At 31.8% G+C, this 19,455-nt stretch overlaps 1 protein-coding gene and 1 pseudogene across 1 annotated transcript in view; one reads left to right on the forward strand and one right to left on the reverse strand.

The window, feature by feature from the left end:
- The window catches only part of LOC143058183 (uncharacterized), a 36,320-nt gene that overhangs the window by 5,442 nt on the left and 11,423 nt on the right, over positions 1–19,455 (reverse strand). The window contains exons 3-6 of the mRNA XM_076231646.1: positions 13,376–13,618; positions 11,037–11,278; positions 6,342–6,930; positions 3,773–3,832 (exon numbers count right to left, since the gene is read on the reverse strand). Of these exons, the coding sequence (XP_076087761.1) occupies positions 3,773–3,832; positions 6,342–6,930; positions 11,037–11,278; positions 13,376–13,598 (1,114 nt within the window). The 5' untranslated portion in view covers positions 13,599–13,618. The remainder of the gene's footprint in view (positions 1–3,772; positions 3,833–6,341; positions 6,931–11,036; positions 11,279–13,375; positions 13,619–19,455) is intronic.
- On the forward strand, positions 8,235–9,513 carry LOC143059321 (uncharacterized; annotated as a pseudogene).

A 19,455-nucleotide genomic window follows, 5' to 3' on the forward strand; every position in this document is an offset into this window, starting at 1 on the left:
CCAGACGCGCGTTTCGTCTACATAAGACTCATCAGTGACGCTCAGATCAAAATAGTTAAAAAGCCAAACAAATACAAAGTTGAAGAGCATTGAGGACCCAAAATTCCAAAAAACAAACGCCAACGCCGTAGCTGACAACGACAACAGCGACATCATAGCATTATACGATAGAAATTGTTTTTTGCGGTTGTATAAAAACTGACTATGCGATAACAATTGCAAATTCCTGACTTGGAAAAGGACACTTTAAGAAACAAGAGGCTCTCAAGAGCTTGAATCGTTCACTTGTTTTTTCAGCGGAGAAGATTTTTAAATGGATGAACAAATTGTGAAAATTTTTTTTTCAAGGGCAATTACTCCATAAGCGGTCAATTGACAATTTTGGTCATATTCACTTTTTTGTAGATCTTACTTTGCTGAACATAATTGTTGTTTACAGTTTATATTTATCTATAATAATATTCAAAATAATAACAAAAATAAGCAAAATTTCGTTAAAAGCACCAATTCAGTGGCAGCAACCCAACAATTGGTTGTTTGATTCGTCTGAAAATTGTAGAGTGTTAGATCTTGACCAATTGAACAATGTTACCCCATGTCAGATCTGCTGTAAAAGTTTAAGTTTTTGAGATACAAGCCAAAAACTGCATCTGACCTCTATGTTCAATTTTTAGCCATGGCAGCCATGTGTTGTCGATGGATCAAAACTTCGGATACAATTTATAAACTAAATGCCCTAAGGAACATTTATCTAAAGTTGTCCGATTAATCAATTTTAGTTTCTTTTATAAGTTTAGGAGTGGAGTTTTAGTATGACGTCCACTTTCACTAAAATTGTACATGTAGTATTCATTTTGTTTAGGGGCCAGCTGAAGCACGCCTCCTGATGCAGGACTTTCTCGTTGTATTGAAGACCCATTGGTGGCATGTTTCTGTTTTCTGTTGTCTCTTTGACACATTCCCCGTTTCCATTCTCAATTTTACTTACATTGTTCTATTATTAATATTACTTTTACTGTTGAATGGTTTTATGTGATATCCGTTTGACGTGGCTCGGTACTTATACATCTCGTCAATGTGTGTGTATTGGCTTTCATTTTTTGGTGGTTTGTTTTGTATATGCGACTCTTTGTATTTATTTTGTTCTTATTACGTGACTCTGTACTTTAAAAGATCCCGTCAGTATTATTTTGGTCTATTATATGTCATTATGATATATTTCTATAATGAATTACTATATACGTTGAACCACAAATGTCAAAATCATGCAATCGCGTAGTGGAATTAACTATTTTTGGATTCTCATAAATTCTACCTATAACTTTTGCACTAGTTTAAATCTCGGTCTATTTCTGTAATTTGTTCTTACATACTTTTGATTTTTTAACTCTGTATGCTTACATTGCCTATGTAGATTTTAAAACTGTTTGTATGCACATTGAACGACAAATTTATGTGACGTTTACAAATTTTATGACGTCAGACACTCAAGTCAATCTATGTGTTCGTAGATAAATGTTTTTGTGTTCCGTCAAATTGTCCCTTTTAAAATTGTTATGCGATGATGACTGATGTACCCATATTTTGACTATTTTATTAATTGTGACTGTTTATTTAACGCATCATGTAAATATAACGGAATTTGATGAGACTGTTATTAAAGAGAGAGGCTTAGCGCTATAGAACCAGGTTTAATCCACCATTTTCTACATTTGAAAATGCATGTACCAAGTCAGGAATATGACAGTTCTTGTCTATTCGTTTTTGATGCATTTTGTTATTTGATTTTGCCATGTGATTATGAACTTTCTACTATTTGTAATAATTTTTTTAATGGTTTATTGCCTACAAACAGTTTTGAAGAAACTCTTAAAATGTCCTTAAACATTGTTAGGGTATCTGCAACATGTGTAACAAAACATTTTTTCCGAAGTGTTTTCTAATAAATGGTAATGTCGTATGAATGTTTAGAACCCCTTTGTTTAAACAGTAGGTCAATGAAAAACATGTTGAGGTATTTTCATCTCCTCGTACATTTGCTTCAAATTAAGAAATTTGCGATAAAAGCTGATCATCTGAACTTGTATTTCCAAAAAAAGAAGCTGGATTATGTATTTCTTTTATTTTTAGCTTTCTGAGGGCTGTAGTATACTTCGATACTTTAAATTTCCTGTGATCCTTGTTGTAGGGTGGTAAGATGAATTAAATGACAGCAAAAAAGTGCTTGTTCAAACCTAGGAGGTTAGCAAAAATTAAATCATGTAATAACTAAATTTTTCTCAAAATTCAATTTAAAGTCATAAGAAACGAGTGACCGGTGAAAAATAATGTTCTTCCAATTCTTGAACCAATGCATACAAACACCATAAACTGAGTCTTCTGTGCTCGAATTTATCATTTTTTTCGTGTAAATTTCGTATTATTGACAATTTTTTTTTCAATCGGTCAGTGTTGTTGTGAAAATATGGCAGGTAATTAAAGTTCGTGTTTTGAAGCCGAAGTTTAACGATAGTCACCTGTTTGTCAACATTTGACGAAAAATAAACAAAAAAGCATGGAAATTGAGCACGTGTTTAACATGTAAATTCAGATAATAGTTTATTTTAAGGACATCCATGCGTATTGTGGTCACCGGATTTTTACGAGATGGGTCACACTGAGGTCACCTTGCATACGGAAAATATGTCGGGGGAATTGCTTGCTGGAATGAAGCTATTCAAATAAAGTAAACTTCTTCTAAATATGAATAAATTAAAGAATGTTCTTTAGAAAAAAGTATATATACATAAGTTTTATAGTGAAAACTATCCATGGAGTTATAAAAATCATATGCATTATTTTTTTTGATTTGAGGTTTCTTATGACTTTAAAAAAAAACCAGCTAAATACATGCAAAAGTCAAGTTCAGGACAATTGGTCTTTAATTACAAAAAGTATATCCAACACGCAAAGCTCGTATACCATGTCCTGATTTTGCTATCGTAAGGAGCTTTTCGATTATGGAATTGTATATTATACAAATATAGCCTTTGTATGAGGTCGATACAAGGATATATTGATCTGAAAGAAGTATATTGACTGAGGACGAAGTCCGAGGTCGATATACTTCTTTGGGTCGATATATCCTTATTATTGACCTCATACAAAGGCTAAGTTGTTATTTCATTTACTTTTTAGTTTGTTTGGCATCTTAAGTATTTGAAGATTTGTTTTCGTCAAATAATCGATCACAGATATCTTTTGTTTCAAAACGTTTTAATAATATCCTGAAATCCATTACATGACGTCAAAAAGTATATCGGTTTTAGATATTCTACAAATAACCGTGCAATATGTTTTTTTGCTGTGCAATATGCTTTTTGCTATCCGCCGTTTTCTCTCTACCTTCGAAAATATTGTTTAACATGTGACAATCCCTAAACGAATCCGATTTGTAAAAAAATGAATCTGGATACAGCAGAAAACCTTCATCAATAATATACAAGTTGCAGGAAAGATAAGGGCTATTGTTCTCTTAAACTGTTTCGGTCCGTATTCATGTTATACATCTTTGGTTTTGAGTGTTCCTTACAAGGAGAAATACAGAAAGGAACTACAAATGCATGAAATTATTAAAAGTGCTGTTTTCAATATTTTCTACCCCATCATCTATGTACCAGTTTATATAAATGTAGAGCACTGACTATCTGTTATAAATACATACATATATTATAGCTGATGAGCTAGCGTGATTATTGACAATATAGACTTAGCAAACTACAATTATACATACCTAGAATATGTGGGGGAATATGATCTTCAATTTGCTTTTCTATTTCTTCTTTCAAGGTATCTGAAAAATAATTAAGTTAATCAAGTTGCAATAGATCATACCTTTGTTAATGTTCATTCTATCTTTTCTGTCTTTAGTTCTAATTAGGCTCAAGTTTTAAATAAGATTATCTGTGTTGTATAGATAAGAAGTTCTTTTAATGTACTATATTGATCTCCCTCTTCTTCAGCGATTTTATGATGTTTTTGTTTGTTTGTTATGTTACACATGTTACATATCTTGTGTTGTTTTTTCATATAAATTGTTTTGTCTAAAAAGGATCATTAGTTTTTTTGTTTGATTTTCCCCCCAACCTTTCATAGCTGACTATATGGTGTGGATTTCCTAATTGTGGAATGTCATACAGTGACCTACTTATATTTGCTAAATTATAATTATTTTGACTCAATTGGTAGTTGTTGCCAATCATAACTCATCTTCTTATTTTATTCCTAAATTGATAAACTGAAATTAATTGGTTTACAGTTAACGAATATATTTTCAACTAAACAAAGTCAACAGTAGTATACCGCTGTCAAAAACTCCATGGACAAAAAACAAAATCGGTGTATCAAACTAAAACCGAGGGAAAGGTTAATTGTGGCTAAAATCTTAACAATAGCAAATGTTTTACACAATATTTTTTTAATTGAATTATTACAACAAATGAGTAAGTTCAATGAGGCTCTTTTATGTCCAATATTTCTTGCTAACCTGACAAGAAAGGATTAATTGATCAAAATTTCTATGAATCAAAGTTAAAAATGACCTCACAAAAACACACGTTTTGATTGTCAAGTGAGTTTAAGAATACACGTTGACTATCAGAATAAATTAGGAATAACAAAATATGTCTTTATTATCAAGTTTCAATAAAATCTTAATTCACAGAAATATTTCTTAAGTTGTATGTGTTACACTCTTCATTGTTTACTCTATAAGAACTGTGCGGACTCCTTCATTACAACCAACTGCCCAAACACAGTTTATGGATATAGAATTCTTAAATCGACCCTTTATCCCGAATTGATTGACGATATAACGTGTCTGTGTCATAAGGTGGTACATAACACTACAGAGAGATAACTCTGAAAATCAGCTGAACGTTTTAAATACGTTTTTTTTTGTTGAGGAAATATAAAGCTTCAAAATTAGTGTTTGTCAAACTGCTACATATCCAATCATTTTTTTCTTATCTTTAATTTGCTGATGTTTCTATTTTAGACATTTCGTAAATAAATTTACAAATATTATTCAAATGATAATACGATCTTAAAATAAAACGTCACATGAAATTAATGTAAACATTTTGCCTAATTATTTACATAAATTGGCCTTTTAAAGTTTTGTTCTTCTTCGATCGTACTCGAAATCAATTATTAGAAGCACTTCAGTACTTGATGATTCATAAACAAAAAATATAAAAGGATATGTGAAGACAAAAGCCACCCCTGCATAAAATATAACAGTATATTTGAAGACAAAAGCCACCCCTGCATAAAATACAACAGGATATGTGAAGACAAAAGCCACCCCTGCATATAATACAACAGGATAGGTGACAACAAAAGCCACCCCTGTTTATAATACAACAGGATAGGTGAAGACAAAAGCCACCCCTGCATAAAATACAACAGGATACGTGTAGACAAAAGCCACCCCTGCATATAATACAACAGGATACGTGAAGACAAAAGCCACCCCTGCATAAAATATAACAGGATACGTGCAGACAAAAGCCACCTCTGCATAAAACACAACAGGATACGTGAAGACAAAAGCCATTCCTGCATAAAATACAACAGGATACGTGAAGACAAAAGCCATCCCTGCATAAAATATAACAGGATACGTGAAGACAAAAGCCACCCCTGCATATAATACAACAGGATACGTGAAGACAAAAGCCACCCCTGCATAAAATATAACAGGATACGTGCAGACAAAACCCACCCCTGCATAAAATATAACAGGATACGTGAAGACAAAAGTCACCTCTGCATAAAATACAACAGAATACGTGAAGACAAAAGCCACCCCTGCATAAAATACAACAGGATACGTGAAGACAAAGCCACCCCTGCATATATTATAACAGGATACGTGAAGACAAAAGCCACCCCTGCATATAATATAACTGGATACGTGAAGACAAAAGCCACCCCTGCATAAAATAGAACGGGATACGTGAAGACAAAAGCCACCCCTGCATATAATATAACAGGAAACGTGAAGACAAAAGCCACCCCTGCATATAATATAACAGGATATTTGAACACAAAAGCCACCCCTGCATTATGATTTAACATTGACTGTTGGTAAGTTTAGTGTTTTAGCTGTCTTATTCAAAAGTGTGCATGTATACGAATATATCTCATTGAATTTATGAATAAACTCATCCAATATACCAGACGCGAGTTTCGTCTACAAAAGACTCATCAGTGACGCTCGAATAAAAAAATAATAAAAAGACCAAATGAAGTTAGAAGTTGAAGAGCATTAATTTATAATTATGAACATATACAGATACCTAATTTCCGTTTCAGGCTGTCAACGTCTCTCTGTATTTCCTGAAGAGTTCCAGAACTGTTCTCAAGTGCTGCTATTCTTGCTTCGTGTTTGGTCATATCAACTTGAATAAGACTGCACAATGACTGCACATCCTTTACAAATACTTCTTTTTCTTTCTTACTTTCTATGGCAATGGTTTTGATTCGAGTGAATTGTAAATTTAGAGATTGTTGTAATTTCTGTATTTCCTCTAAATATTTTTCAATTCTTTCAACTCTTTCATACATTTGTACTTCACTCGTATCTAGTCGTTCGGATAACCTATCTACGTTTTCCTTACAATTTTTATACTCCATTTCAAAACTATCTTCTTTAATTTTCAATTTTTCATCAAGAGTTTCTGTTGTCTGTTTTAGTTGCTTCTTTTCTTGTACATCTTTGTCAATATGTGAAGAAATGTGTTTCAACTCCTCTTCAAAATTAGAAACTTTCGTGACAAGATGCATTTGGGTTGACAACATTTGTACCATCGAGTTATCTAGTATCTTCGTTTTTGCATCTTTCAAGCTCGCAATAGTAGCAAGTGAATTATCAAGACTTGTAATGGCCTGAAAAAATGAACGATTTACAACTAAATTGTACATGTATTATGGTTTGTCCCATATTTAGTACAAAATACAGCAATTTTGTATATCAAATAAAGGTTCTTTTTTCCAGTCTGTATCACCTACCCTTTATCGCATATCCCGTATTGCATGGCTAAACCCATTTCGCATACCCCGTATCGCACCCTTTTCGGAACTTCTCATATTTTACTATCCGGCACTTATCGGATTTTATTGTCAGTTGCAGACGACAACAACTGTCAAAAAAGTGTCATGTCGAGGAGTCCGCATTCAATCGAGATGGGAGAACGAGTGATGAACGATCTATCAGAAGACATTCTTCAATTAGAGGACATGATCAATTCTCGTGACAAGGAAAGGGAAGCAACAAATGCCTTCATGGTGGAGATACTTAATGGAAACCCAGTCAGAAAGACAAAGTCAGACGTTGGAAAATTCAAAACTTGGTTGAATCAACAGAATGAGGAAAGAGAGGTGGAAATCATTCCTTCTCCCGAATTAAATTTATTCCTAGCAAGGTTCTTTATGACCGCTAAACAGGGCGATGGCGGAGAATATCAGCCTGACACTCAAATCTATGCAGGGCAGTATCAATCGGTTTTTAGCAGAAAAGGGATCACTAGTGAACTTGATAGAGGATATGGACTTCAAGCATTCTAGAGATGTGCTGACATCTAAATGAAAATATCTACGACAACAAGGCAAAGGAAACAGGCCCAACCAGCCTGACCCCTTTACAAAAGAGGAAATAGACATGTTGTATCAGAAAGGATTATTGGGTGGAGGCAAGTACATAAATGTTTACATTTTTTTTCTCCATGTAATGAAATCCTATAATTTATAAACATGCTGGTACTGAACATAGATATATAAGATAAAAATAACTTTGTAGTCTAAAAAAATTATTATCCATGTTTTATTATTCATTTTATAATAAGTACATGCATCACGAAGCAAACAGGAAAATTTATGATCCCTAGCAAAAGATATTAACGCCATCTATGATGAAATATTTATGTACAACTCATAGATGTGTCCGTCTGTCTATTTGTATTTACTCATTACTGAACCCAAGTGTCCAATGAACAGCTACACATAATCAACACATACTCAAAAATCTTAAAACATACCTACAATATTGTGTACAAAAAGGTGGTTATGCCACAAAAATGTATATTTATATACACCCCCTGCTTCTTATATGCATTTTTTTTTTAATTAAATATATCATTTATTTTTCAGGAAATGCACAGTCCTTATTGAACACTATATTTCTAAACAACAGCATGTATTCTGGGATGAGATCTCGTACAGAGCATGAACATTTAAGATGGGGTGATGTCAAGTGAACTTCGTCAAGTGAACGATATTTGGAATACTCAGAGAGGGCTACTAAAACAAGGACGGGAGTTAACAGTGATTCAAGAGCATTCACCCCAAAGATGTTCGATGATAAAGGTATATAATTATTTTAAATATATACCGTTTTTAAATACTAAACATACTTCTTGTCTTATAAAAAAAAAAAGATGTGATATTATTGCCAATGACACAACTATATATCCACCAAAGATCAAATAAAACAAGATGTAGGCAACTGTACAGCCTTCAACAATGAGAAAACCCCATATCGTTTAATCATCTCAAATAAAGTGAAACAAAAAAAAACATTTGCGGAGATGAAAAGACACAAAACAAAAGCACATAAATTTAGTAAATACTATTAAAACCACATCCTCCTATATCTATTCTTATTATTTTTTTTCTTTTTCAGGAAATCAAAGATGTCCCATCCAGATGTACTTGTTGTATGCTCAAAAGCGACCTGTAAATATGAAAGAAGATGAGGCAAAGTTTTATGTGGGAATAAACAATAAGGCTTTAAGCGGTGAATAGTTCAAAAATATGGCAATGGGTGAAAACACAATTGGTAAAATAGTTAAGACGATGGCAGAGGAAGGTGGGATAGAGGGACGAAAAGTCAACCATAGTGCTAGAAAGACTGGAATAACAACTTTGATACACAATGGAGTCCAAGATACATTGGTACAGCAGCACTCAGGTCACAAAAGTTTGGCATCAATTAATAATTATTCGAAGGCATCAATCAATCAACAGAGAGAAATGTCGTCTGTTCTTACAAATTTTAACAAGACAGTTTCTGTAGACAGTACAATAACTAGTTTTGAAGATAATTTTATACCAAATGATAATGAAGATCAGCTGTTATTTCGCGCTTCTCAGGAAATCGTTGAAACTGCATTAAACGACATTGCTTACAATGAAATAGTACAAATAAATAGCAATACAAATACTACAACCATTACTCCAGAAGTTCCTATTGAATCAATTTCTAGCACTACTGCTGATGTTAACACTTTTCCAAATATAGATATTGCTCAAGGTTATAGACGGCAATGTTCTCTTCCATCTATTCTTAACAATGCAAACATCAAAGGTGACGTAATCATAAATTACATGCATCCAAATGAGGGACAAAAGGAAAATAAGAAACCAAATACTGGCAAGAGAAAATGGGTGATTTATGACACAGATTCAGAATAGAACTCATTACAAAATCATCAAAAGACCCATTTTCTTTCTCTAGTATATTGCTTAACACTACATAGTAAAAGTACATTACATGTAATTGCTTTAATTTTGTTGTTATATATATGATTTGTTTTGTTATCAAATAAAAAAGGTGTTATATTAAAATATGTATTAATTAGTTTTAGCATCAGAGTTTCATTTGTGGAAGTTCCAAGGCTCATATTTTAGTTATTATAAAGGATGAGGTAGCACAAACTCCTGAAGTAATGATTGTATCCGTATATATTTTTCCCCTGAAGAAAAAAAACACATTTTACATTCAAGCACTAAGTGAAGAAATCTTAAATCAATAAAGTATGCATATTTTGATAAGAGCAGCATAATTAGTACCATGTCGAAATGTGTAGTTCATATACAGACATACATAGGAATCCCTCTGTCTGACCATACTCTTTGAATAGATGATATTTGGTAACATTGTTGTTCACATTTATGTATGAAGATCAGGATAGGGTAAATAGAATAGAGAATAAAGGCAAAATTGGCTTAAAAAATACATGATAGAAAAAAACAGACCAGAAAAATGAAGAAAAGGTTGCTTGAACAAAAATAATTAAAGAACAGGCGAAAATTATAAAGAATAGAGAAAATGTCCTAAAAATGAAAAAAAAAATAGAAATGAAGGCCCCTCATCCACACCCTAATTCATACAAATGATATTACAGAAATAAAATAAAGTTCACAGTGGAACTTGGTTTAACTTGAAAAAAAAAGATGTGTTGTATTCTACAGCTGATAGTTGGAGGTTTAAAACAAATCGCAGGTTTGATTTAAAGTATCGTTTGTGAATGTATTTAAATACATGAAAATACATCAAGGTTTGAAATATATTAATTTAGCAGTTTATTAGTGCTATTGAACATGTTTTGTGGTATATCAGTATAATCGATCCCGAATTTTGTCACGACTATCATGTAATGATTGATATAAGCAAATAAGGAAATTTATAGACAAAAATTCAGCTGAAATTTACTTTATTCTCACATATTTTCGGTCAATTAACAGATACTAATCACGGACTTTAGATACACCATATAAAAATGTTATTCCATTCAAATATATGATAAACAGAATAATACATGGCAAAATCCGTATCGCATACTGTATCACCACTCGACCAATATCAGCCCTCGGGACCGATATTGGTTTCTCGTGGTGATACAGCATGCGATACGGATTTTGCCATGTATTATTCTCTATATACACATATATCGAGATTGAGTTCAATGTTTCAAACATATAATAATATGTCAAACAATTTTTACTAAAGGGCAATAATAACTTTCAGTGTCATCAAATTGATTTGGTCCCATAACCAATTATGCGGATTCTAAATTACTGATCACTTTTACTTCCTACATTTTCAAATAATTTTTAAGATATCATGACTACAGGCAAACACACGGTCAGGAATATGACAGTTGAAAAGGTCTTAACTTATCAGAAGGATACAACGCACAAATATATATAAATACCTGTTCTAATTCACTCCAGATTATCACAAAGTCTGCATTAGGTAATGTACCATCCTTTGAATGTGACACAAGAAAGTTTTTATAATATTTCAAGCGTGCAATGTTTGCTCCGTCGCTTTTGTCATGAGAAGGAGGTAAATTATCAAATCCAGTTGGAGGTTCTGTCACCAATGGAGGTATGTTACGTAGTAGACAAACGATCAATGTCAAGTCTAAATCTGCTGAAGAAACTGTTGTTGGTCCTGTAAAAGAAATGCATAACAGTTAAAAAATAGCTATGTTTCATTTATGCATCAGCAATATTCAGGAACAGGCATCCTATTCGAGCCCACATGTGCTGAGGTATATGTACATGACTATGGACAGATATGTAAGTGTTTTGTAACTGTTGTTTGTCTTTTCACTTTTTTACATAGCGTTGCCAGTTTGTTTTATGACATAATAGTTTTTTTAGTATCTTCAGCCTGTTTTACGGTGCTTTCGCAACATTGTATCTCTTATTTAACCATCAAAAATTGATGTTACCGTAATTACATCTGAAGCCTTTTCTTGAAGGTCTATTCTTTTTTATCTATTTGCTGTTGACTGATGAAACAATTATTTTGATCAAATCGTACTTTATTGGCTTATGCACGATGTAAACCTGTCTGACTGCAAACACTGATACTTAAAAGTACAAGGACCTTATATTCCATTATAAGAGCTAACTTATTCGCATATTTTGCATTAAAACCAGCGACGTCCTTAAAACGTACAAGATATGAATTGTAGTAACCACACACACGTCAACTAACGAAATGTCACCCTTTATCTTATAAAACTAAGTGTTAATATTAGCTTATTGATGCTTCAAACCTGATAATACCGATAGTAGTAGTGCATTAAGATATTGTTTTATTAAGATTGATGTATTGGTGTTTGCTTTACGCTGCATTAGCGAGTTTTATTAAGCAATACATTATTGATTTTCACAGAAAACTATCAAGTGCAGATCAGATAGTTTATGTCGGTAATCCTGTTTGTATGCAAAGGCATAAGATCTAATGTATAATAAACGAAAAATACATTTATGCAATGCAAATACATTTCAATACACTTTATCATATTTAATAAGTTGTTTTGTTGTGAATGCTAAACCCTATGTTTTTTTTTTATAGTGGCAGAAACATTTTGAGCGTTGTATTAAAATCAAAAGCATGAAGATTCGCACTTTAAATGTGCTGTACCTTGCAATGTGTTTGTTCGTTGAAAGACTTGTCACTCAAATTGTCAGTAATCTGCAGTTTTAACCTGTCGCTGGACATTAACAAGATTTATATCATCCATCACCGAAGTGTTACAATAATTTTTCTTAGAAACATTTTTTTAAACAGTTAATGATTTTGTTTTGTAACAACATTCTAGAGAAATATTCTACTTTTTCACTTAACTTATGAAAATTGTACATTTGTAATGTTGAATTCGAATCAGAAACTCCTAAAATAAAAATCATAGCCCTCTAAAACAAGATGATCGGTTAGACATATTATATTCAAATACTTTATGTCACTGCAAAAACTAAAGAATCACACTTTGACTTTGGTGTGTACGTTGAAACAGCAACACCTAGAATAATGATTACATCAGCCTAGCATACTAAATATGTCTATACCCTTTAGTCTTGGTAAATAGCGTTTTACTGAACAGTCAGCCTTTTGTTTATCTTGTGACAGGAAAATAGAAATAGATATAGGAAGATGTGGTGTGAGTGCCAATGAGACAACTCTCCATACAAATAACAATTTAAAAAGTAAACCATTATAGGTTAAAGTACGGCCTTCAACACGGAGCCTTAGCTCACACCGAACAACAAGCTATAAAGGGCCCCAAAATTACTAGTGTAAAACCATTCAAACGGGAAAACCAACGGTCTAATCTATATAAACAAAACGAGAAACGAGAAACACGTATATATTACATAAACAAACGACAACTACTGTACATCAGATTCCTGACTTAGGACAGGTGCAAACATTTGCAGCGGGATTAAACGTTTTAATGGATCCAAACCTTCTCCCTTTTTCTGAAACAATAGCATAACATCACAACAAAGAAAAACATACGATAAAATATCAATTGGCAGACTTAACTCAATCAAAAAACGTATGATTAAAATGTTCATTCCCTGCTTGAAACCAAATGATTAAAACTCTTAGGAACTTGTCTGGTGAAGGAAACAAAATATGTCATTGTCTTTGCTTAATGAATTCGTTATCTCTTAGAAATTGTCCTGGTGTAGGATACTGTACATAACAATCCATAGACATTAGTTGATTACTTGTTGTCTCCTAGAAACTAACCTGGTGGAGGATACAGAGTATCCCATTGTCCTCGATAGAGAACTCGTTTCTTCCTAGGAGGGGGAATATACAGATCTTGCAATATAGCCTTGTTTCCTGGTATATTCAAATCAGCAGATAAACTTGGATGTAACTTATCAAAGAAATTTGTAAGTGCTCCAGTGGCCACTCTGTAGTGTAGATACACAATACGAAGAAAGTTGTCCTCCTCTTTTGACACCATGTTGTTCAATATTCATAAATCTAAAATTACAGAAAACATACAATTTGAAATATAGCTTATATAATTATTTAACCCCTTTCAATTCTAAATCATTCAATGGGAAGTTTGTTGGCTGTCAGATCTTCATCATACTATTGGGTTACATTTCTATTGTACCAGTTTTTTGTTTGTCACTGCTTGTTAACTTTCTTAATTGTTTAAGATTTTAAACACATGACAAAGGATGTAAATATATGTTTTCCCAATTTATAATGCATAGTATGTCTGTAGCTTCTCCAATTCTAATAAAATATGAACAACTTTAAGCCAAATGGGAGGTTAAGCTATCTACAAAACCAAGTTTAATCACGTTGGAAATTTCTTAACTGAGTTAAGAATATGAATATTCTGTGTTTAATCATACGTATTTGTACACATATAGATATGGTAAAAGCACAATAATAGACATTGTATCAATAAAGATTAAGAAAATGGGCAAATCCTCACTATCTAAATTGTCCTCCGTTTCTGAATCAGAAGCAGAATATAGAAAGTATGAAATGAGTCGTTTGAATTATTCATATATCAAAACACCGAATCAGCTGGAATTAAAATTCTGATTTGAATCTGGTCACGTAAATGATGGTTATGGAAGTAAATGTCTCCAGAAATTCATGTTTAAATAAATTTTTAATTTACTATAGCGTCTTCGGAATTTCGTGCAAACATGGATTTTACAAACACAATGTTACATTAACTTCTGTCGACAACAATAACGACATCAATTTGTTTTTATAGATGTACGTTCTGGCTTACCAATTGAGTTTTTTCATACCTAAGAATTTTTTTACATCAAATAGAGCCCATTCAAAATTTCAAGATTAATTGTCAGAACATATTGAAGGTGTTAATATGATGAAGTGCCAATATGCACTAATTTTCTTGAATATTATGACCTGGCATTTTAGATCAGTTATGCTGGTACCTCATGGTCTGATTACAAACAATTAAAAGTGCCCAACTTTTTCTTTAAAAACAAAATACCATCTCTATATATTTTTCAGTACTTCTATTATTTTTCACCCATCTTTTTACTGATGGATGGATTTCAGCTCACCAATAACATTTTCTTGTCTTAATCAATTAATAGATATGATAAATTGTCGTATGAGTGCCATTGAAACTCTCCATCTAAGTCACAGTTTGTAAAAAAAAACATTATAGGTCAAATTACAGCCTTCAACATAGGGCCTTGACTCACAACGAAAGGTAACCTATAATGAAACCCAAACATGACTAGTGTAAAACCATACAAATTGGAAAACCAACGGTTTATTCTATATACAAAACGGGAAACACTCCTGAACGACATCAAAAAACAGTAACCACTTAACATCAAGTTCCTGACTAAATAAATGCAGTTGTTTAAAACGTTTTTAAAAGGTCCAATCCTTCCCCTTACCCAAAACATTAGTGTAACATCACAACATAGAAAGCTATTTTCTTTGCGTTTTGATCGTTTTATTTCTGTGCATGAACTTATTTTGTGTCATGGATGGATACCCCATCTCCTTTGTTTTTTCATTAGAGAAAGACACACAATAAATTATGAACAATGCTTTAATCGAAAGACATATTCACAAAAACAAGTAAACAAACACTGAACGAATACATATGATATTTGAACAGCGGTATACTACTGTTGCCTTTATATATCGTTCAATAAAAAAAAAAACACGAAATACATTTAAACTCTTTTAAAATATTAAGAATAAAGAATAAAGATCTATTAGTATCAATATATCATTGACGTCTTTCAACCGATATGCGTTCTATGTCATTAAGTGTGAAGATCGAGTATTAAACGTATATTTATCATGAACATCAGAAGGTCGGTATGTTATCTGTCATTAAATAGAATACACAAAAGAAGTCATTTTAAGAATAAGACATTCAGTCATTTGAAGAATAAAACATGCAGTCATTTGAAGAATAAAACATTCAGTCATTTGAAGAATAAAACATTCAGTCATTTGAAGAATAAAACATTCAGTCATTTGAAGAATAAGACATTCAGTCATTTGAAGAATAAGACATGCAGTCAATTAAAGAATAAGACATTCAGTCCTTTAAAGAATAAGACATTCAGTCATTTGAAGAATCAGACATTCCGTCATTTAAAGAATAAGACATTCAGTCAATTGAAGAATAAGACATTCAGTCATTTAAAGAATAAGACATTCAGTCATTTAAAGAATAAGACATTCAGTCATTTAAAGAATAAGACATTCAGTCATTTAAAGAATAAGACATTCAGTCAATTGAAGAATAAGACATTCAGTCGTTTGAAGAATAAAACATTCAGTTATTTGAAGAATAAAACATTCAGTCATTTGAAGAATAAAACATTCAGTCTTTTGAAGAATAAAACATTAAGTCATTTGAAGAATAAAACATTCAGTCATTTAAGAATAAGACATTCAGTCATTTGAAGAATAAAACATTCAGTCATTTGAAGAATAAGACATTCAGTCATTTAAATTTTTCATGGAGAGTTAGCAAGATGGATGAGTTTTGCTAAAAAAAAATTCTTTCAAGACCAGTTCATTCTAATAGAAATATATTTGAACTGAATTTGAAAAGAAACTAACAATGAAATCATTTGATCATTGACGAAGCCCAACGTTCGTTTTAATAGTCATCGAGTCCCTGATTATAATAAGGAGGAAATGTGATCGTTCTTTGCCAAACAATTCATTTTTTGTAAAGTTTAAATGTAAAATTGAACTACTTTTGAATGGAAAAACACTTTAAAAACTTCTCTATTGTTTTTCATACAACAAAAATAAACATTGCATGACTTACACATACATTTTTATGTTTTAATAGATAATGAATCAAGAAAAAAACTTTATTTAGTTCGGCCTTGATCACAATATGTTGTAGAGACCACATATAATCATACAAATTGAAAATATCAAGAGATTTCAAAAATTCGTTCTATTTCAATTAATGTTATAATGTATCATATATCAGACTGTGCAAATGAGAAAGGCAAACAATGCCACATAACTGCTACCCAAATGTGAACTGCAGTGCTGTATCAATAAGTTATATATAAATTGAAAAAAAAACATGTTTTTTTTTAAACACAAATTCCATTTAAACTCGACAGAATGAAGATCTTATTTTTTTTAATAATTAAAGAGCTTTTATTGTCAGTATATCAGTTCGAATCATTGAACCGATTTGCTTTGTATGCATTGTTAAGGTAAAGTTTCACATTTCTATTTATTATAAATAACAGTTAGTTACTTTGTAACCCTCCTTAAAATAGAATTAACAAAAGGTTGAAAAGTAGTAATTTAAAGAATAAGACATTCGGTCATTTAAACTTATGAGGGCTGTTATTAAGACGAATATGATTTAGGTAGAACTTTAATGCGTTGAAGTGTTACAAATTAATTTTTACTCATTGTACCATTGTATGTGTATGTATTTATTGATATCAATTCCATATTATGAATTATAGTGAAGAAGAAAAGTTATTTGAAATATTAAAACAGGAGTTAAACTGATTCAGAAAAAGGATTGCATACATCATTATCTCAAGAAATTATTTAAATCAATTAATATCAATTACTTAGAATTTATAACGCGTGTTGTGCATTTTCTCATGAGAAATTATTAACAGACAAAACCAATGAGAATGTTGAAAAACATCCAACGCACAATGTTCGTTGACTATCAATCGAAATAATGTTTTACCTTGAACATTAATGTCGTCATCAAATCGTATTGTAATACTATTTAAGTTTTAGATATAAAACACCAACATCTATTTAAATCAATAGCATGTTGAAATTATCATTGGTCATAGTATCTGTGCAGTCTGTAAACAACAAACTCTGTTTTTTGACTCCTTATAAAGATCTTTAACGATAAGATCTTGCGATCGTACAGGACTTAAAACTATTTAACTATATCAATTAAATTGGCAGAATCTCCTTGATAATAATAAAAAATGTCAAGTAAGAATTTGTAAATGTATAGAGGTTTTTTATTGGAGTTTTTTCCAAGCATTTGGTTTGTATGAACTAACTTTAAAATTATTTGCCGTTAACAAAGAAAACGTTATGACGTACAAGGAAATGTTTGTGTCTTTTTTTAAATAGTTAATTTAGCAGGAGGAAAACGTCATTTAATTCTATCTTGATAACAACATATTTTTACAGAGTATTGTTGTTTTAAAAAAAATGTGTTTATGTAGTGACAAAATGAATTTTGAACGTTAAGCTTCTAATGTGTTGATATTGCAACTGTTACGGTTAATCCTGATTTTAGATCTGTATTTGTTGGTAATATGTTTAAATATGGCAGCAAATATGTAAAGCATCAATGGATTGCAATGAGTCGTGCCATGTCAATAAATTCATCATAGATAACAGGATTAAATTTTGTTGATACGCCAGATACGCGTTTTGTCTACACAAGACGCTCGATTCTAAAAAAGTTAAAAATTCCAAAAAAGTACGAAATTGAATAACATTGAGGACCAAAATTCCAAAAAATTGTGCCAAATACAGCTAAAATTATCTATTCCTGGTAGAAAAGTCTTAATATTTACAAATTTAAAAATGTTGTTAACAGTTATTTATAAATATAACCATATCAATGATAATTCGTGTCAGCACAGAAGTGCTGACTACTGGCTGGTGATACCATCGGTGAATTAAACCTCCACCAGTACAGTAGTGGCATCGACCAAGTGGTTGTTAATAAATTCATCATAGATAACAGGATAAAATGTTGTATATACGCCAGTTGCGCGTTTCGTCTACAAAGGACTCCTCAGTGACGCTCGAATCTAAAAAAAGTTAAAAAAGGCCAAGTTAAGTACGAAGTTGAAGAGCATTGAGAATCAAAAATCCCAAAAGTTGTGCCAATGACAACTAAGGTAATCTATTCATGAATAAGAAAAGCCTTAGTATTTCAAAAATTCAAAATGTTGTTAACAGTTATTTATAAATATGACCATATCAGTGATAATGCATGTCAGCTCAGAAGTGCTTACTGGGCTGGTGATACCCGCGGTGAATTTAAACTGCACCAGCAGTGGCATCAAGTAGTTGTCAATAAATTCATCATATATAACAGAATAAAATTTTGTATATACGTAAGACGCGCGTTTCGTCTACCAAAGACTCCTTTGTGACGCTCAAATCCAAAAAAGTTTAAACAAAAACAGGTCAAATAAAGCACGAAGTTTAAGAGAACCTAAATTCCAAAAAGTTGTGCATAATACAGGTAAGGTAATCTATTCCTGAGGTAGAAACAATGGAGAACTGTATCAGAAAAAAAAACAGATGCTCCGCAGGGCGCAGCTTTATACGACCGCAGAGGTTGAACCCTGAACGGTTGGGGCAAGTATGGACACAACATTCAAGCTGGATTCAACTCTAAATTTGGATTGTGATTAAATAGTTGACACAGCATAGGTTTTGGACACAGAATGAATGTGGTCTAATGAACTTAAAATATTTGTTTTGCCTTTGAGCAATGCACTATGCTGTTGAATATTAATCCTCTCAAAAAAATGTTTGAAAAAATTTTCTTTTTATTTATGAAATCTGAAATGAGAAAAATTTAACCCCCCCCCCCCCCCCCCCCATTTTTTTTCACATCCCCCTTTCCTTTTTTCCAAAACTGATCTCAATTCAAATTTCTAATGGAGTTTGAAACAAAAACTACTCATTTAAATACATCATAAAATATTAAAATGTAACAAAAGGTGCTTGTTATCATTGAATGGTAAAGATTGTTTTAATTTATCACTTGGTAGTAAAAGTGAATATACATTGTATATTGTATAAAACAA

This window comes from Mytilus galloprovincialis, chromosome 14, assembly GCF_965363235.1.
Source record: "Mytilus galloprovincialis chromosome 14, xbMytGall1.hap1.1, whole genome shotgun sequence".
NCBI lineage: Eukaryota > Metazoa > Mollusca > Bivalvia > Mytilida > Mytilidae > Mytilus > Mytilus galloprovincialis.